General features: G+C 47.4%; 1 protein-coding gene across 1 annotated transcript in view; it reads left to right on the top strand.

The window, feature by feature from the left end:
• adamts17 (ADAM metallopeptidase with thrombospondin type 1 motif, 17) overlaps positions 1-21,832 on the top strand; it is a 654,840-nt gene that overhangs the window by 215,068 nt on the left and 417,940 nt on the right. Inside the window, exon 8 of the mRNA XM_072468796.1 lies at positions 19,783-19,888. Within this exon, the coding sequence (XP_072324897.1) occupies positions 19,783-19,888 (106 nt within the window). The remainder of the gene's footprint in view (positions 1-19,782; positions 19,889-21,832) is intronic.

Raw genomic sequence — 21,832 nt, 5'->3', positions numbered from 1 at the left:
CGCACTGCACCTTGCCAATGTACAGTGCCCTCTTCACCCGATTGAAGGCAGCCCGCCTCCTCGCCAGCTCCACCGTAAAGTCCTGGTATACACGGATACAAGCTCCAGCCCACTGCACCACCCGCTTCTGTTTGGCCCAGCTCAGGACCTTCTCCTTCACACTGTACCTACGGAAGCACAGAGTCACTACCCTGGGCGGCTCACTCGCCTTTGGTACAGGCCTCCACGACCGGTGAGCCCGATCCAGCTCATATCGGGAGGGATCCTCCCCCTCCCCCAATAGTTTTGCCAGCATCGCGGCAAAATACTCAATCGGCCGCGGTCCTTCAACTCCTTCGGGCAGCCCCACAATCCTCAAATTCTGTCGCCTGGATCTGTTTTCCAGGTCTTCCATTTTTCCTCGCAGATCCTTGTTAATGTCCATCACCTTCCGCATCTCCTTCCCCATCGAGGTAAGTTGATCACCGTGCTGCAATAATGTCTCCTGCACTTCCTTCAGCGCCTCCCCTTGCTCCCGCACCTCCGCTACTGCGCTCGCCACCGCCGTCGTCACCGAGGAAATCGCCTCCTCCACCAACACACTCAAAACCTCCCTCATCTCCTTCCTCATTGTCTCCATGTATTTTGTAAACTGCCTTTCGAATTCCACAGCCATCACCTTAGTTATTTCTTCAGCCGTAAGCAATGCGGCCTCCCCTGGTGATCCAGCCTCCATTTTCCTTGGTGACCCCGTGGTGACCTTTCCACTCCCCGACGGACCTTCAGCTGTTTTTTTTAACGGCCGATTTTTTTACTCACCCTCGACATTTTTCAATCCTGTGCCTTCACTGTGCACCCTCTGTGCCTTCTCCCTGCTTTTGCCACCTCCGTGGACCCTGGGACCGGACTTAAAGCCCCGAACAGGAGCCCTCCATTGTGCGGCTGCGATTATTTTCTGCACTTATTCGTGGCTAGAACTGGAAACTCCAGGTATCTTTGGAGAAAGTATCTTTGGAGAAAGTATCAGTGAGAGTCAGCGTGGGTTGTGAAGGGTAGGTCATGCCCGGCTAATATACTAAAGTTTTCTGAGGAGGTCACTGGTATGCAAGGTAGTGAAGTGTCCATGTTTTCTGTATGGATTCGGAGAATGCATTTGCTAAGGTTCCACACAAGAGGTTATTAGCAATAATGAGAGTGCACCATTGAAGGCCACATGGTGACATGAGCCGGGATTCTCTGTGGCGTACCTGCCCTGCTACCACTGCTAGCAAGGACAGAGAATTTGGCAAGCAGCCTAATCTCCCATTCGCTGCCGTGAACGGACAGAGAATCCCGCTGCCATGAACGGATGGAGAATCCTGTCCATGGGTTAGTAATTGGCCAGCAGATGGGAATAAAATATTTGCTCTGTGATTGACAGAATGTGACAGGTGGTGTAACCAGGATCCCCTGTTCTGGGGCCTCAGTTTTGCACTGTAAATCGAAGAAATCAGTAAGATGCATAACTTAAGTTTGCAAATTACACAAAATTAGGAGACACAATGGGCGGGATTCTCTGTTGCCCGATGCCAAAATCAGGAATGGCGATCGGGCAGAGAATGGCTCCCGATGCCAAACTCGCGGCAGGTGCCGGGTCGTGATGCTCCACACCTCAAATTCGGCGTCATCGGGAGGCGGCCGCGTAGTCGCCACCCCGTTGGAATGTCATCTGCAGGCCCACCTGCGATGCTCCACCTGTGATGGGCCGAATTCCCGACGGCGAGGGCCACGTATGTTCTCAGTGGTGGAGAGCTTGGCGTGCTGGCTGCAGAGAGAGCGAGAGAGAGGGCGTGCGGACAGTGTCTACCACTGCCATACTCTGTCGAGAACCGTGCTGCTGGCCGGGGGTTTCTGCCAAGGTTGGGGGGAGTGGTGCGGGTGGCCAGGAAGTAGGCTGTGGGGTCGGGGTGGACGGGAACGCGGTTCAGCACAGCCGGCACCATCTTCTCTGGCGCAATTGATGCACGTGTGGGAGGTGCAGGCGTACGCACGGCTGCAGCTTGTTAGCACTGCGCGTGTCCAGCACGGACCCAGTGATTCTCCAAACGTTTTCCCTCGCGTGCCGCGGGTGTTTCATGCAGCGTGGTGCTAGCCCCTCACCAGTCCGGAATCAAAGAACAAAGAACAATACAGCACAGGAACAGGCCCTTTGGCCCTCCAAGCTTATGCCGATCACATATCCTATCTACACCAACTGCCTGTATCCTTCTGTTCGTATGTCTATCCAGATAAGTCTTAAAGGTCGCTAACATATCTGCCTCAACCACCTCACTTGGCAGTGCATTCCATGCCACCACCACCCTCTGTGTAAAAAAAGCTTCCCCCGCACATCTCCACTGAACCTTTCCCCCCTCACCTTGAACTTGTGCCCCCTTGTAATTGTCATTTCTGCCCTGGGAAAAAAGCCTCCAACTATTCACCCTATCTATGCCCCTAATAATTTTATAAACTTCAATCACGTCGCCCCTCAGCCTCTATCTCTCTAGGGAGATAAACCCAGTTTATTCAATCTCTCCTCATAGCTAATACCCTCCATACCGGGCAACATCCTGGTAAATCTTTTCTGTATCTCTCCAAAGCGTCCAAGCCCTTCTGGTAGTGCGGTGACCAGAATTCCAAATGTGGCCTAACCAACGTTCTATATAATTGTAACATAATTTTCGAGCTTTTATACTCGATAACCTGTCCTATGAAAGCAAACATGCCATACGCTTTCTTCACCACCATTTCCACCTGTACTGCCACTTTTGAGAATCTGTGGACCTGCACGCCCAGATCGCTCTGAGTCTCTATGCTTCTGATGGTTCTGCCATTTATTTTATAGCTCCCACCTGAATTGGATCTATCAAAATGCATCACCTCGCATTTGTTCGGGTTAAATTCCACCTGCCATTTCTCTGCCCAATTTTGCAGCCATATCCTGTTGTATTCTCTGACAATCTTCATCACTATCCCCAACTCCTGCAATCTTAGTATCATCCATAAACTTGCTTATCAATCGGTGCAGGTTTTGCGCCGATTTCCCCGTCGTGAAACACCACAAATTCTCCGTTGGCGTCAGCACCTAGCCTCAGGAATGGAGAATCCAGCCCAGTGAGTTTTGTCGATGGGATGAGGAATTTTAAAAAGGGAATAAGTGAGTGGGAAAACGCATGGCAAATACAGTTTTAAAAAATGTGTTCGTGGGATGTGAGTTCTCGCTGGCGGAGCAAGCATTTATTGCTGATTCCTGAGGGCACTTAAGAGTCAACCGGTTGATCTGGAGTCACATGTAGGCCAGACCAGGTAAGGACAGAAGATTTCCTCCCCTAAAGGACATAAGTGAAGTAGATGGATTTTTACGACAATTGACAATGGTTTTATGGTCACCTTTTTTATTTAGATTTTTAACTAGATTTTTATTGAATTCGAATTTTACCATTTGCCATGGCGGGATTCGAACCCGAGAACTCAGAGCATGACTGTCACTACATCTCTGCGTCCCCACAGTTCAATGTGAGGAACTGTGAGCTGATTCACTTTAAGACCTTTGGCTTTGATTTTTATGTCATCATTGGCTACAGGAATAGTGCCAGAGGACTGGAGGACAGCAAATGTGGTCCCTTTGTTCAAAAAGGGGAGCAGAGACAACCCCGGCAACTATAGACCGGTGAGCCTCACGTCTGTAGTGGGTAATGTCTTGGAGGGGATTATAAGAGACGAGATTTATAATCATCTAGATAGGAATAATATGATCAGGGATAGTCAGCATGGCTTTGTGAAGGGTAGGTCATGCCTCACAAACCTTATTGAGTTCTTTGAGAAGGTGACTGAACAGGTAGACGAGGGTAGAGCAGTTGATGTGGTGTATATGGATTTCAGCAAAGCGTTTGATAAGGTTCCCCACGGTAGGCTATTGCAAAAAATACGGAGGCTGGGGATTGAGGGTGATTTGGAGATGTGGATCAGAAATTGGCTAGCTGAAAGAAGACAGAGGGTGGTGGTTGATGGGAAATGTTCAGAATGGAGTACAGTCACAAGTGGAGTACCACAAGGATCTGTTCTGGGGCCGTTGCTGTTTGTCATTTTTATCAATGACCTAGAGGAAGGCGCAGAAGGGTGGGTGAGTAAATTTGCAGACGATACTAAAGTTGGTGGTGTTGTCGATAGTGTGGAAGGATGTAGCAGGTTACAGAGGGATATAGATAAGCTGCAGAGCTGGGCTGAGAGGTGGCAAATGGAGTTTAATGTAGAGAAGTGTGAGGTGATTCACTTTGGAAGGAATAACAGGAATGCGGAATATTTGGCTAATGGTAAAGTTCTTGAAAGTGTGGATGAGCAGAGGGATCTAGGTGTCCATGTACATAGATCCCTGAAAGTTGCCACCCAGGTTGATAGGGTTGTGAAGAAGGCCTATGGAGTGTTGGCCTTTATTGGTAGAGGGATTGAGTTCCGGAGTCGGGAGGTCATGTTGCAGCTGTACAGAACTCTGGTCCGGCCACATTTGGAGTATTGCGTACAGTTCTGGTCACCGCATTATAGGAAGGACGTGGAGGCTTTGGAGCGGGTGCAGAGGAGATTTACCAGGATGTTGCCTGGTATGGAGGGAAAATCTTATGAGGAAAGGCTGATGGACTTGAGGTTGTTTTCGTTGGAGAGAAGAAGGTTAAGAGGAGACTTAATAGAGGCATACAAAATGATCAGGGGGTTGGATAGGGTGGACAGTGAGAGCCTTCTCCCGCGGATGGAAATGGCTGGCACGAGGGGACATAACTTTAAACTGAGGGGTAATAGATATAGGACAGAGGTCAGAGGTAGGTTCTTTACGCAAAGAGTAGTGAGGCCGTGGAATGCCCTACCTGCTACAGTAGTGAACTCGCCAACATTGAGGGCATTTAAAAGTTTATTGGATAAACATATGGATGATAATGGCATAGTGTAGGTTAGATGGCTTTTGTTTCGGTGCAACATCGTGGGCCGAAGGGCCTGTACTGCGCTGTATTGTTCTATGTTCTATGTTCTAAGAAGAAAGTCAAATTGGATTTTGTTTTAATGGTGATAAATTAGGAACTATGGAGGATAAAAAGGATTTGGGTATCCATGCATGCAAATTGCAAAAGCTGGAATAAAGAGTAAACAGAAAGACAAGCAGAATGTTGACATTTACCTCAAAGGAATTGGAATTTAAAGGTGAGGAAGTAATGCTTCAGGTATACAGAGCTTTGGTCAGACCCTTATCTGGGGTAGGCCCCGGGAGAGGAGGGGTGCAGATGCTGCTAATCATCGAGGCACCTGACTTTAGAGGGCCCTAAGCTCAAGTAACCTGTTAAATCTAGATGGTCAGTGTGTAAAGCAGGCAACCTGGAGTGTACCCATCCTGCTTGACAGGCTAAGCAGCCAATGGTAACTGTTGTTGTGGACAATAGCAATCATTGGCTGAGTAGAAGGACACGCCAGATTCCTCAGTCCCTCCTTATCTACCTCATCGACTTCAGTTTGATTTTTACATGAAGCCCAGGAGAACACCCTGGAATCCTCAGTTACAATGGAGCTGGATCAATGGGTGGAGGGGATGGAGATTTTACCACAGGGTACTCTGCAACCTTCACCTCCAATACAGCTTTAGGCTTGACTCCCTCCACAGCTGGCTCGGATTTTGGTTCTGAAGGGGTTCCTGGGGTTCAGTGTTGTTATGTGTTCTCCCTTGTTGGTGAGTGTGAGAGTATGGGAGAGGGAGAGTGCATGAGAGGCAGGGTGTGAACTGGACACACACGTGTCTACCCTTCACTTCCATCACTAAAAACCTATCCACCCACTGGGCAGGGAGATGAGGAAAAGCCTGGCTTGAAAGGCAATTAGCTTCTGACGCCCACTTTCAAATGAATTCCACCAAGGCCAGTTGGGAACATGCAGTATCAGAGTCGAACACAAGGTTCGTGTTAGTTCAACCCAACTCCTTAGCTCGGCCCTGGTGTCCTGCCCCTTTACTGGTGACCAGGACTTGGGCCTAGTCTGTTTCTCTCTAGATCTGCTTCTTAAATAAAATGGCAAGAAAGGTTTTATTGGTTGGCTCTGGTGCTTGGCACTTCTTAATGGTCATTTTTATGAATTACTCCTTTTTAAAAAAAATATCAACTTATTGCTTTGACATTGATGTTTTTAGTTCAGCAAGTGGTTTATGTTTTCTTCATACATCAACTTTAAAAAAAATGTTTTGTCAGACCAAGGTCAGAATTCTCCGATTGTTGGGAGTCTCTGCTCACGCCTGCGCTGCCATTCATTATGATCATGGCTGATCATCCAACTCAGTAACCTGTTCCTGCTTCCCCCCCACCCCCCATATCCTTTGTACCCTTTAGCCCCAGGAGCTATATCTAACTCCTTCTTGAAAACATGAAGGGCTGGATTCTCCGCGACCCTCCACCGGTAGCCGAGTACCCGATGCAGTGGAGAATCCAGCGTTGGAGAGGTGGGGGGGGGGTGCGCGGGGAGCGCTCATCCGTTTCCGATGCTGTAGTCCCCTACAGGCAGCTGCATCAGGGCTCATGCCCCACGAGTATGCGAATAAGTCATAATTACCCATTTGCGTCCTATTAACGAGCTCGCAACGGGATCGCCATACCTCTGTGATTTTCTGGCCCTCTGGGCTGGGATTTACATGGGAGTAAATTGCTGCAAGTATTTCCCAGCGTGGCCCTGATGCGGTGGAACCCGCGGTGGGCCAAGGGGATAGATATTTAAGGTAGGTGTACCCCAAGTTCATCAGAATGCTCCCCTGCCACCACAATGCAAATCCTGCCCACCCCACCCCCAGCTTTGAACCTGACCACAATGTTTAAAAACATTTAGGAGTTAAGTGCTTTCACTGCCTCTTTTTCTCAGCAGAAAGCATTTGACTGATTTTAATATGGTCATGAGCTGTCAATCATAGCTAGATGTTTATAAACATTGTGCTTTGTTTCACAGCAGGGTACTTGAGATCAATTCAAGTGTGAAGGGAAATGAAATAACAATCCAGGCAATTGGCTGTCTTGAAGCTGTCAGTTACGGCCTAGTAAAATACTTTTCTCTTTGAAGTGAATAACAGGCTTGCAGATCAAAGGATGTGAGGGGGTTGAAACCCTGGAGATGTGGTTTTTGCTTTCTATGAAGTTACAGCTGTTGCTTTCCCTGCTTGAGGCAGCAGCTTTAAGAAACAGCTGAGTTTCAAAGCAGTGATTTTTTTTTCACTGTTTCTGTCTGGACTGCTCTTTAGCTTCCAGGCAGGGGAAACTAATTTGCGGGGGGGAAACATATCTCTCCCTGGGTCCAGCCACACCTTCTCTCTCTCCCCCAGGCCCTGCAGTACCTTCTCTCTCTCCCCCTGGATCCTGCAGCACTTTCTCTCTCTTCCCGGATCCTGCAGGACTTTCTCTCTCTCTCCCTGGATCCTGCAGCACTTTCTCTCTCTTCCCTGGATCCTGCAGGACTTTCTCTCTCTCTCCTGGGCCCTGCAGCACCTTCCCTGCTTGTTCAATTAGAGAGTGTTTCTTTCCCACATTTTCTGCTTTTCAGCTTACCAATCAGCCTTTCAGCAGCAAACGCGAAAGAGGACTGTCCTGTGTTTGGAGGAGCAGCCCTTGACAGAAATCTTCACTTTCATTACTGTCTTACCAATATTTTGAACAGTGGCTCAGGGGCAGCGGACATCACCGTGATTGATTTGAGCAGGGCAAGTTATTGGGATAACCAAACGGGGAAGCTTTATTAAGGGGAGGGCTGTGATCACCCAACAACTATGTCTTTGTTAAGGCCGCAATATCAATGTCCACAATAATCTCATGGATGATCAGTGACTGTACATTCTGGAGGGAGGTGCAAAATGGGCAGCGATAGCTGGTCTACACACAAACTTTACAGGGTCAGATTTGGGAGCAATGAGAGACGTGGGAATGGAGTTGGCGAGATTAGCTCTCAGCAGTGCAGTTGCTGCTCATTTGCAGTCAGTGATAAGTGCCTGGGTAAAACTTTCTGAGGATGTAAGAAAAGCACAGAGAAAGGTTGTAGGATTACTTAAGAGGAGGCCAGCCCTGGGACAGCAGCTTGAGAGCAGAAAGACAGTAGTTCTGAGGAATTGGGGTTGTGAGAGGGGAGAAGTCCTGAGTAATGGACCTTTCAACACACTACAGGCAACCTGAGGAACCTGCTTTACATTCGACCCTAAAGCTCCCATAACAGTTGTGTGAACATCATGAGAATTGTTACTATATCCATTGTGTGAAGGATGTTTGTCACCGACAGGACAGATGTAGGGGTCCATCAAGTTGCTTTGCGTTTCATGTTGGTGAAACATGATCACGTAGATACAGCTGGTGGCCTCCTCCTGAATCACCTTCCAGAGTGTCTAGCACTATGACTCAAGAAGAAGGGTTGTTATCTGAACAATACATTGTTTAGATGCAGGGTCCAGCAGATCCAAATGCCTGGATCCTGCAGCTAAGGACAGACATAGATGATTTGCTCGTTCTTCCACAGCCACAATATGCTCTGTGATAGACATAGAACCGTTACAATGCAGAAGGAGGCCATTCGGCCCATCAACTCTGCACCAACCCTCTGAAAGATCACCCTACCTAGGCCCACTCCCCCACCCTATCACCACTACCCCACCGAACCTTTTGGACACTAAGCGCATGACCAATCCACCTAACCTGCATATCTTTGGACTGAGAGGAAACCGGAGCACCCGGAGGAATCCCACGCAGACACGGGTGAAAGTGCAAACTCCACACAGACAGTCATCCAAGGTTGGAATTGAACCCGGCTCCCTGGCGCTGTGAGGCAGCAGTGCTAACCACTGTGCCACCGTGCCGTCCTACCGTGATGCACTTCCTCAAATTGTTGACTTAAATTCCCAAAGATTACTGGAGCTTGTGAGACAGCGAGTAGGGGAGGCGATGCACCAGCTCCTTCAGTTTCCATGTAAATAGCAGCTTGCGTTTTGTGATACCTATAGAAACAGAAGAGAGACAGATGTTTCTTTTCTTTGAAGCACTCTTTCAAACATGGCATTTGAGCAGACTGTCATGTTTATCCTACATGTCAGAAAATGAGTGGGTGGAGAAGAGATTACAGGGGAAGGATGCTGAACTTGAGGATTAAAGGACCAATATAAACCCCTATTTAATTACCCTCAGTCCTGTTCTTACTGGAGATGTTATTGAAGATTACACATTCTAAGAACAGATTTAAAAAAAAATTACTTTATCAGAGTTACAAAGCGCGAGCTCAGAGTGTGGGCAGGGGCAAACCCCTAATCCAGCCCCTTGCCTGCTCCAAAAAACAATTCAAATTGAATCTAATTCATGGTCCCCACAAGAGAGACATACCAGATCCAGGCATTACACCTGGCCTCACGCTCATCTTCGCCAAAAGGCCGAGAAGTGATAAGATTACACATGCCATTGATAATACAAAACCAGACAAAATTCAACCACTCTTGATTGTTTTGTTATGCTTCCTTTGTAACATAAGCGGCTTACTTGTGTTGCATTTGTCAAGGAAGGTCGAGACGTGTAAATAACTTCAACTCATTTATTTACACTATGTACACTTTTATAACTTGAGTTCAACACTACTGCTAATCCTATTATAGCTACCTAACTGACTAACCATCTGCTGTCTTCCACGTGGTGGGTGTGATAATGAATCAACCCTGTGCCTCTCCTCACTGACTGTCTCCACTGGCCAAAGGGCTGATCATGTGTGTGGTGTCCTTTATGTATGGGTTGGTGTAATGCCCCCCTGTGGTTGTGTCACCTCCTTGTGTATCGTGAATGTCCATTGGTCACCTCCTATCTAACTTATCTATTGGTTGAGTGTGTGTGTGTGTGATGTTTCTGGTGCTCCCTCTAGTGTCTGTCTAGCTTACATGTATTTACAGTGATGCACATCACCACATCCTCCCTTTTTTATATGTTCATATTTTCTGTACACTTTAAGAAAAACTGAACAAAGAACAGGTAGAGAAGGTAAGGTATATACAAGTCATGGGAACGGTGATTAAACAATAAGTCCAAATCATTCATGTGAGTCCATAAACCATCGATCATCATGGTCAAATGTCTCTCTTGGTTATGAACGCCATCAACAGGAACCAAGAAGTGGTCGAATCACTGCGCTGTCCGATTTGGACTCTTTTTCTTTTTTCTTTTTATGTTTTTGGTGGTGCTGTCGGATGCCCCCCTGTGGTCGTGTCACCTCCTTGTGTATCGTGAATGTCCATTGGTCGCCTCCTATCTCACTTATCTATTGGTTGAGTGTGTGTGTGCGATGTTTCTGGTGCTCCCTCAAGTGTCTGTCTCGCTTACATGTATTTACAGTGATGCACATCACCACATTGATTTAGATCAGCATAAGAATATATGAACTGGGGGTAGGAGTTGACAAATCAGCCCGTCGACCCCACTCCGCCATTCAATATCATCATGGCTAATCTCCTCTCGGCCTCAATGCAACTTTCCTGCCCATCTTCCAAAACCCTTTAACCCATTACTAATTAATAATCTGCCTATCTCCTTAAATTTACTCAATGTCCCAGCACCCACCGCATCCTGGAGTATTGAATTCCATAGATTCCCGATCCTGTCCTCACTGAGTTCTGGAATAAACCACATCCTCACTGAGATCTGGAATAATCCACGTCCTCACTGAGCTTTGAAATAAACCACATCCTCACTGAGTTCTGGAATAAACCACATCCTCACTGAGCTCTGGAATAAACCACATCCTCACCGAGCTCTGGAAAAACCAGGTCCTCACTGAGCTCTGGAATAAACCAGGTCCTCACTGAGCTCTGGAATAAACCATGTCTCACTGAGCTCTGGAATAAACCAGGTCCTCACTGAGCTCTGGAATAAACCACATCGTGACTGAGATCTGGAATAAACCACATCCTCACTGAGCTCTGGAATAAACCATGCCTCACTGAGCTCTGGAATAAACCACATCGTGACTGAGATCTGGAATAAACCACACCCTCACTGAGCTCTGGAAGAAACCACATCCTGACTGAGATCTGGAATAAACCACATCCTCACTAAGTTCTGAAGTAAACCGCATCCTCACTGAGCTCTGGAATAAACCAGGTCCTCACTGAGCTCTGGAATAAACCACATCCTCACTGAGACCTGGAGTAAACCACATCCTCACTGAGCTCTGGAATAAACCACATCCTCACTGAGCTCTGGAATAAACCACATCCTCACTGAGCTCTGAAATAAACCAGATCCTCACTGAGCTCTGGAATAAACCACATCCTCACTGAGCTGTGGAATAAACCGCATCCTCACTGAGCTCTGGAATAAACCAGGTCCTCACTGAGATCTGGAATAAACCACATTCTCACTGAGATCTGGAATAAACCATGTCTCACTGAGCTCTGGAATAAACCACATCCTCACTGAGTTCTGAAGTAAACCGCATCCTCACTGAGCTCTGGAATAAACCACGTTCTCACTGAGCTCTGGAATAAACCATGTCTCACTGAGCTCTGGAATAAACTATGTCACACTGAGCTCTGAAATAAACCGCATCCTCACTGAGATCTGGAATAAACCACATCCTCACTGTGCTCTGAAATAAACCACATCCTCACTGAGCTCTGGAATAAACCACATCCTCACTGAGCTCTGAAATAAACCGCATCCTCACTGAGCTCTGGAATAAACCATGTCTCACTGAGCTCTGGAATAAACCACATCCTCACTGAGTTCTGGATTAAACCACGTCCTCACTGAGCTCTGGAATAAACCATGTCCTCACTGAGATCCGGAATAAACCACATCCTTACTGAGATCTGGAGTAAACCATATCTTCACTGAGATCTGGAATAAACCATAACCTCACTGAGATCTGGAATAAACCACATCCTCACTGGGCTCTGGAATAAACCCCATCCTCACTGAGATCTGGAATAAACCACATCCTCACTCAGATCTGGAATAGACCACATCCTCCCTGAGATCTGGAGTAAACCACATCCTCACTGAGACCTGGAATAAACCACATCCTCACTGAGATCTGGAATAAACCACATTTTCACTGAGATCTGGAATAGACCGCATCCTCACTGAGATCTGGAATAATCCACATCATCACTGAGCTTTGAAATAAACCACATTCTCATTGAGTTCTGGAATAAACCATGTCTCACTGAGATCTGGAATAAACCACATCCTCACTGAGCTCTGAAATAAACCGCATCCTCACTGAGCTCTGGAATAAACCAGATCCTCACTGAGATCTGGAATAAACCACATCCTCACTGAGTTCTGGACTAAACCACGTCCTCACTGAGCTCTGGAATAAACCATGTCCTCACTGAGATCTGGAATAAACCACGTCCTCACTGAGAACTGGAATAAACCACATTCTCACTCAGATCTGGAATAAACCACATCCTCACTCAGATCTGGAATAAACCACGTCCTCACTGAGAACGGGAATAAACCACATTCTCACTCAGATCTGGAATAAACCACATCCTCACTCAGATCTGGAATAAACCACGTCCTCACTGAGATCTGGAATAAACCACATCCTCACTGAGAACTGGAATAAACCACATTCTCACTCAGATCTGGAATAAACCACATCCTCACGCAGATCTGGAATAAACCACATCCTCACTCAGATCTGGAGTAAACCACATCCTGAATGAGCTCTGGAATACACCACATTCTCACTGAGATCTGGAAAAAAACACATCCTCACTCAGATCTGGAGTAAACCACATCATCTCTGAGATCTGGAATAAACCACATCCTCAATGAGCTCTGGAATACACCACATTCTCACTGAGATCTGGATAAACCACATCCTCACTCAGATCTGGAGTAAACCACATCCTCACTGAGCTCTGGAATACACCACATTCTCACTGAGATCTGGAATAAACCACGTTCTCACTGAGATCTGGAATAAACCATGTCTCACTCAGATCTGGAATAAACCACATCCTCACTGAGCTCTGGAATAAACCACATCCTCACCGAGCTCTGGAAAAACCAGGTCCTCACTGAGCTCTGGAATAAACCAGGTCCTCACTGAGCTCTGGAATAAACCATGTCTCACTGAGCTCTGGAATAAACCAGGTCCTCACTGAGCTCTGGAATAAACCATGCCTCACTGAGCTCTGGAATAAACCACATCGTGACTGAGATCTGGAATAAACCACACCCTCACTGAGCTCTGGAAGAAACCACATCCTGACTGAGATCTGGAATAAACCACATCCTCACTGAGTTCTGGAATAAACCACATCCTCACTAAGTTCTGAAGTAAACCGCATCCTCACTGAGCTCTGGAATAAACCAGGTCCTCACTGAGCTCTGGAATAAACCACATCCTCACTGAGATCTGGAGTAAACCACATCCTCACTGAGATCTGGAGTAAACCACATCCTCACTGAGCTCTGGAATAAACCACATCCTCACTGAGCTCTGGAATAAACCACATCCTCACTGAGCTCTGGAATAAACCACATCCTCACTGAGCTCTGGAATAAACCACATCCTCACTGAGCTCTGGAATAAACCACATCCTCACTGAGCTCTGAAATAATCCATGTCTCACTGAGCTCTGGAATAAACCACATCCTCACTGAGCTCTGGAATAAACCACATCCTCACTGAGCTCTGAAATAATCCATATCTCACTGAGCTCTGGAATAAACCACATCCTCACTGAGCTCTGGAATAAACCACATCCTCACTGAGCTCTGAAATAATCCATGTCTCACTGAGCTCTGGAATAAACCACATCCTCACTGAGCTCTGGAATAAACCAGGTCCTCACTGAGCTCTGGAATAAACCACATCCTCACTGAGATCTGGAGTAAACCACACCCTCACTGAGCTCTGGAATAAACCAGGTTCTCACTGAGCTCTGAAATAAACCACATCCTCACTGAGCTCTGGAATAAACCACATCCTCACTGAGCTCTGGAATAAACCAGGTTCTCACTGAGCTCTGAAATAAACCACATCCTCACTGAGCTCTGGAATAAACCACATCCTCACTGAGCTCTGAAATAATCCATGTCTCACTGAGCTCTGGAATAAACCACATCCTCACTGAGCTCTGGAATAAACCAGGTTCTCACTGAGCTCTGGAGTAAACCACATCCTCACTGAGCTCTGGAATAAACCACATCGTCACTGAGCTCTGGAATAAACCACTTCCTCACTGAGCTGTGGAATAAACCGCATCCTCACTGAGATCCGGAATAAACCACATCCTCACTGAGCTCTGGATAAACCATGTCACACTGAGCTCTGAAATAAACCGCATCCTCACTGAGATCTGGAATAAACCACATCCTCACTGAGATCTGGAATAAACCACATCCTCACTGAGCTCTGGATAAACCATGTCTCACTGTGCTCTGAAATAAACCGCATCCTCACTGAGCTCTGGAATAAACCACATCCTCACTGAGCTCTGAAATAAACAAGATCCTCACTGAGCTCTGAAATAATCCATGTCTCACTGAGCTCTGGAATAAACCACATCCTCACTGAGCTCTGGAATAAACCAGGTCCTCACTGAGCTCTGGAATAAACCAGGTCCTTACTGAGCTCTGAAATAAACCATGTCTCCCTGAGCTCTGGAATAAACCACACCCTCACTGAGATCTGGAATAAACCACGTTCTCACTGAGCTCTGGAATAAACCACATCCTCACTGAGATCCGGAATAAACCACATCCTCACTGAGCTCTGGAATAAACCAGGTTCTCACTGAGCTCTGGAATAAACCAGGTTCTCACTGAGCTCTGGAATAAACCACATCCTCACTGAGATCTGGAATAAACCACATCCTCAATGAGACCTGGAATAAACCACGTCCTCACTGAGCTCTGGAATAAACCACATCCTCACTGAGCTCTGGAATAAACCACGTCCTCACTGAGCTATGGAGTAAACCACATCCTCAGTGAGATCGGGAATAAGCCACATCCTCACTGAGATCTGGAATAAACCATGTCTCACTGAGCTCTGGAATAAACCACATCCTCACTGAGCTCTGAAATAAACCGCATCCTCACTGAGCTCTGGAATAAACCACGTTCTCACTGAGCTCTGGAATAAACCATGTCTCACTAAGATCTGGAATAAACCACATCCTCACTGAGCTCTGAAATAAACCACATCCTCACTGACCTCTGGAATAAACCAGGTCGTCACTGAGATCTGGAATAAACCACATCCTCACGGAGTTCTGAAATAAACCGCATCCTCACTGAGCTCTGGAATAAACCATGTCCTCACTGAGATCTGGAATATACCACATCCTCACTGAGTTCTGGACTAAACCACATCCTCACTGAGCTCTGGAATAAACCATGTCCTCACTGAGATCTGGAATAAACCACATTCTCACTCAGATCTGGAATAAACCACATCCTCACTCAGATCTGGAATAAACCACATCCTCACTGAGATCTGGAGTAAACCACATTCTCACTGAGCTCTGGAATAAAGAATGTCCTCACTGAGCTCCGGTTTAAACCATGTCTCACTGAGATCTGGAATAAACCACACCCTCACTGAGCTCTGGAATAAACCACATCCTCACTGAGCTCTGGAGTAAAACACATCCTCACTGAGGTCTAGAATAAACCACATCCTCACTGAGCTCTGGAATAAACCACGTCCTCACTGAGCTCTGGAATAAACCACATCCTCACTGAGCTCTGGAATAAACCACATTCTCACTGAGATCTGGAATAAACCACGTTCTCGCTGAGATCTGGAATAAACCATGTCTCACTCAGATCTGGAATAAACCACATCCTCACTGAGCTCTGGAATAAACCACATCCTCACTGAGATCTGGAATAAACCACATCCTCACCGAGCTCTGAAATAAACCACATTCTCACTGAGATCTGGAATAAACCACGTTCTCACTGAGATCTGGAATAAACCACATCCTCACTGAGATCTGGAATAAACCACGTTCTCACTGAGATCTGGAATAAACCATGTCTCACTCAGATCTGGAATAAACCACATCCTCACCGAGCTCTGGAATAAACCACGTCCTCAATGAGCTCTGGAATAAACCAGATCCTCACTGAGCTCTGAAATAAACCATGTCTCACTGAGCTCTGGAATAAACCACATCCTCACTGAGCTCTGGAATAAACCAGGTCCTCACTGAGCTCTGGAATAAACCAGGTCCTCACTGAGCTCTGAAATAAACCATGTCTCACTGAGCTCTGGAATAAACCACATCCTCACTGAGCTCTGGAATAAACCAGGTCCTCACTGAGCTCTGGAATAAACCACATCCTCACTGAGTTCTGGAATAAACCATGTGTCACTGAGCTATGGAATAAACCACATCCTCACTGAGCTCTGGAATAAACCACATCGTGACTGAGATCTGGAATAAACCACACCCTCACTGAGCTCTGGAAGAAACCACATCCTGACTGAGCTCTGGAATAAACCAGGTTCTCACTGAGCTCTGGAATAAACCACATCCTCACTGAGATCCGGAATAAACCAGGTTCTCACTGAGCTCTGAAATAAACCACATCCTTAATGAGATCTGGAATAAACCATGTCCTCACTGAGATCTGGAATAAACCGCATCCTCACTGAGAACTGGAGTAAACCACGTCCTCACTGAGATGTGGAATAAACCACAACCTCACTGAGATCTGGAATAAACCACTTCCTCACTGAGCTCTGGAATAAACCACATTCTCACTCAGATCTGGAATAAACCACATCCTCACTCAGATCTGGAATAAACCACATCCTCACTGAGATCTGGAGTAAACCACATTCTCACTGAGCTCTGGAATAAAGAATGTCCTCACTGAGCTCCGGTTTAAACCATGTCTCACTGAGATCTGGAATAAACCACACCCTCACTGAGCTCTGGAATAAACCACATCCTCACTGAGCTCTGGAGTAAAACACATCCTCACTGAGGTCTAGAATAAACCACATCCTCACTGAGCTCTGGAATAAACCACGTCCTCACTGAGCTCTGGAATAAACCACATCCTCACTGAGCTCTGGAATAAACCACATTCTCACTGAGATCTGGAATAAACCACGTTCTCGCTGAGATCTGGAATAAACCATGTCTCACTCAGATCTGGAATAAACCACATCCTCACTGAGCTCTGGAATAAACCACATCCTCACTGAGATCTGGAATAAACCACATCCTCACCGAGCTCTGAAATAAACCACATTCTCACTGAGATCTGGAATAAACCACGTTCTCACTGAGATCTGGAATAAACCACATCCTCACTGAGATCTGGAATAAACCACGTTCTCACTGAGATCTGGAATAAACCATGTCTCACTCAGATCTGGAATAAACCACATCCTCACCGAGCTCTGGAATAAACCACGTCCTCAATGAGCTCTGGAATAAACCAGATCCTCACTGAGCTCTGAAATAAACCATGTCTCACTGAGCTCTGGAATAAACCACATCCTCACTGAGCTCTGGAATAAACCAGGTCCTCACTGAGCTCTGGAATAAACCAGGTCCTCACTGAGCTCTGAAATAAACCATGTCTCACTGAGCTCTGGAATAAACCACATCCTCACTGAGCTCTGGAATAAACCAGGTCCTCACTGAGCTCTGGAATAAACCACATCCTCACTGAGTTCTGGAATAAACCATGTGTCACTGAGCTATGGAATAAACCACATCCTCACTGAGCTCTGGAATAAACCACATCGTGACTGAGATCTGGAATAAACCACACCCTCACTGAGCTCTGGAAGAAACCACATCCTGACTGAGCTCTGGAATAAACCAGGTTCTCACTGAGCTCTGGAATAAACCACATCCTCACTGAGATCCGGAATAAACCAGGTTCTCACTGAGCTCTGAAATAAACCACATCCTTAATGAGATCTGGAATAAACCACGTCCTCACTGAGATCTGGAGTAAACCACATCCTCACTGAGATCTGGAATAAATCGCATCCTCACTGAGACCTGGAATAAACCACGTCCTCACTGATATCTGGAATAAATCACACCCTCGCTGAGATCTGGAATAAACCACATCCTCACTGAGCTCTGGAATAAACCACGTCCTCACTGAGCTATGGAGTAAACCACATCCTCAGTGAGATCGGGAATAAGCCACATCCTCACTGAGATCTGGAGTAAACCACATCCTCAATGAGATCTGGAATAAACCACGTCCTCAATGAGATCTGGAATAAATCACGTCCTCACTGAGCTATGGAGTAAACCACATCCTCAGTGAGATCGGGAATAAGCCACATCCTCACTGAGATCTGGAGTAAACCACATCCTCACTGAGCTCTGGAATAAACCACATCCTCACTGAGATCCTGAATAAACCACATCCTCAATGAGATCTGGAATAAACCACATCCTCACTGAGACCTGGAATATACCACATCCTCACTGAGATCTGGAATAAACCACATCCTCAATGAGATCTGGAATAAACCACGTCCTCACTGAGCTATGGAGTAAACCACATCCTCAGTGAGATCGGGAATAAGCCACATCCTCACTGAGATCTGGAGTAAAACACATCCTCACTGAGATCTGGAATAAACCACATCCTCACTGAGCTCTGGAATAAACCACGTCCTCACTGAGCTCTGGAATAAACCACATCCTCACTGAGCTCTGGAATAAACCACATCCTCACTGAGATCTGGAATAAACCACATCCTCACTGAGCTCTGGAATAAACCATGTCTCACTGAGATCTGGAATAAACCACATCCTCACTGAGGTCTGGAATAAACCACATCCTCACAGATCTGGAATAAACCACATCCTCACTGAGCTCTGGAAAAACCAAATCCTCACATCTGGAATAAACCACATCCTCACTGAGCTCTGGAATAAACCACGTTCTCACTGAGCTCTGGAAAACCCACATCCTCACTGTGCTCTGGAATAAACCACGTCCTCACTGAGCTCTGGAATAAACCACATCCTCACTGAGCTCTGGAATAAACCACATCCTCACTGAGCTCTGGAATAAACCACGTCCTCACTGAGCTCTGGAATAAACCACGTCCTCACTGAGCCCTGGAATAAACCACGTCCTCACTGAGCTCTGGAATAAACCACGTCCTCACTGAGCTCTGGAATAAACCACATCCTCACTGAGATCTGGAATAAACCACATCCTCACTGAGCTCTGGAATAAACCATGTCTCACTGAGCTCTGGAATAAACCACATCCTCACTGAGATCTGGAATAAACCACATCCTCACTGAGCTCTGGAATAAACCATGTCTCACTGAGCTCTGGAATAAACCACATCCTGACAGAGCTCTGGTATCTTTGCAAGACCTGGCTAATCAAAGCCAAGAGGGAGACCTCCTCTCACTTCCACCCCGCCATATCATTTGTCAAAACATCTGGGATGGCTCACGTGTAAATTCTTTTGCTTTTCTTCATGTGAAACTGTCGCTCCATCAGCCCACATGGCAACAAAATGTGATGAGGTTTTATATAAACCATTGTGCGAAAACTGAGCCAAAGAATCTCTTCAAGTCAGAATTTAGTAGATGACGTAAGTATCAGAGTGTGCAGAACTCAGGAGAGTGTAGCTGGCACTGAACTCCATGTGTTACATATTGTGTGTGGAACCTGGCTGCTGTTCTTCATTCTTACTGAGCAAGAAGTATAAAAACAGGTTTATTTTAAATTGATTTTTGCCTCCAGTTATTTATTCATTCTCCATCTTTGGATTCTCCCACAGGAATCGCATATCTTGGAGGAGCATGCAGTGCGAAGCGCAAGTGTGTGCTTGCTGAAGATAATGGTCTCAACCTAGCATTCACCATTGCCCATGAGCTGGGCCACAAGTATGTTAATGCCGAGGGCTCAGTAATCTGTCTTTAAGTTTGGAACCGGTGATATGTTAAGAATACCATATTTGTAAAAACTGTGAAGATCATTAATCTAAATATATTTGAATTTGCAGATAGTTGTTAAACATTTTGCAGGATGAAGATTGAGTTACCGCTCTACTGTTTGATAGTGTCTGACTATAAGCTGCCTAGACATGTCTGGGGCAGTGTTATACAGCCCATGGTGTTTGACAGGGACAGTGTTATAGTCCGTGGTGTGCTACAGGGACAGCGTTACACAGCCCATGGTGTGTGACAGAGGCAGTTACACATAGCCCGTGGTGTGTGACAGGGACTGTGTTACACAGCCCATGGCGTGTGTCTGGGACAGTGTTACACAGTGAGGTACCCTCAATAATGATGCTTAGAGATTAAACTGTAAAGAAGGCTTTATTAGGCTAATAACTGTGCTACAGATTGGGACGAGAGCTGACTGCTATACAGACCATGAGGCAGGCCTTTATGTATGGCTCCCAGATGGGCGGAGCCAGAGGCGGAGTCCCCAGGGTTCCAAGCCTGGTCTTAAAGGGGACATCACCTTACATGATGATAAGGCAGTAACCGTTCATCACATTCACCCCCTGTTTAAAAAGGAGTCCGGCGGGGGTGAAGTGCCATCATAGGTCCATCCGTCTCGGCGGCCGGATCGTCCTCCTCGATCTCCTCAATTCGGGCGGTGGTGCGGCGGGCACGGACGTCCCAGTTGAGGGCACATCCGGGAGCACAGCGGTCGGAGCTTCGGTCCGGGTCGGGGCAGAGGAACTAGGCAGGGCCGGGGGTAATGGATCCGGCGCCGGCGGGGTGTGTAAAGGGGGGCGCAAGGGTAGGAGCACGGCAGGAGCTCACCAACGGGTGGTAGGGCCGGAAGGGGGTGTGTTGTAGGGGGCGACGGGTCCTGCAGGGGAGCGGCGCGGGAAGGGGCGTCCGTGGTGGAGGATCCAGCGGGCGCCAGATCCCGGAGGGAAACCGTATCTTGCCTGCCGTCGGAGTACTCCACGTAGGCGTAACTGGGGTTGGCGTGGAGCAGTCGGACCTTTTCAACTAGGGGGTCCGTTTTATGGCTCCTCGCGTGCCTCCGGAGAAGAACAGGTCCCGGAGCCGTCAGCCAAGGTGGAAGTGAGACCCCGGAGGTAGACTTCCTGGGGAAGAGAAACAATCGGTCATGAGGGGTCTCATTTGTGGCCGTGCAGAGGAGTGACCTAATGGAGTGTAGGGCATCGGGTAGGACCTCCTGCCAGCGGGTGGTTGGGAGATTTCTCGACCGCAGGGCCAGAAGGACAGCCTTCCACACGGTCGCGTTCTCCCTCTCCACCTGCCCGTTTCCCCGTGGGTTATAGCTGGTCGTTCTGCTCGAGGCGATGCCTTTGCTGAGCAGATACTGACGCAGTTCATCGCTCATGAACGATGTACCCCGGTCGCTGTGGATATAAGCAGGGAAACCGAACAGGGTGAAGATGCTGTGCAGTGCCTTAATCACAGTGGCTGAGGTCATGTCGGTGCAGGGAATGGCGAATGGGAAACGGGAGAACTCATCGATGATGGTGAGGAAATAGGCATAACGGTTGGTGGACGGGAGGGGCCCCTTGAAGTCCACGCTCAGTCGCTCAAAGGGGCCCGAGGCCTTCACGGGCCGAACCTTGTCTGGCCGATAGAAGTGCGGTTTGCACTCCGCACAGACCTGGCAGGCCCTGACCATGGCCTTGACCTCCTTGGTTGAGTAAGGTAGGTTGCGGGACTTGATGAAATGGACGAGCCGGGTAACCCCCGGGTGGCAGAGGTCATTGTGGATGGCTTGCAGGCGGTCCTCCTGCGCGTTGGCGCATGTGCCGCGGGACAGGGCATCTGGGGGCTCGTTGAGCTCCCCTGGACGATACTTGATATCGTACGAGTAGGTGGAGA

The sequence above is a fragment of the Scyliorhinus torazame genome, chromosome 12 (genome assembly GCF_047496885.1).
Source record: "Scyliorhinus torazame isolate Kashiwa2021f chromosome 12, sScyTor2.1, whole genome shotgun sequence".
In the NCBI taxonomy this organism is placed as follows: Eukaryota; Metazoa; Chordata; class Chondrichthyes; order Carcharhiniformes; family Scyliorhinidae; genus Scyliorhinus; species Scyliorhinus torazame.
The sequence above is the reverse complement of the archived record's forward strand: the minus strand, read 5'-3'. Positions and strand labels throughout refer to the sequence as shown.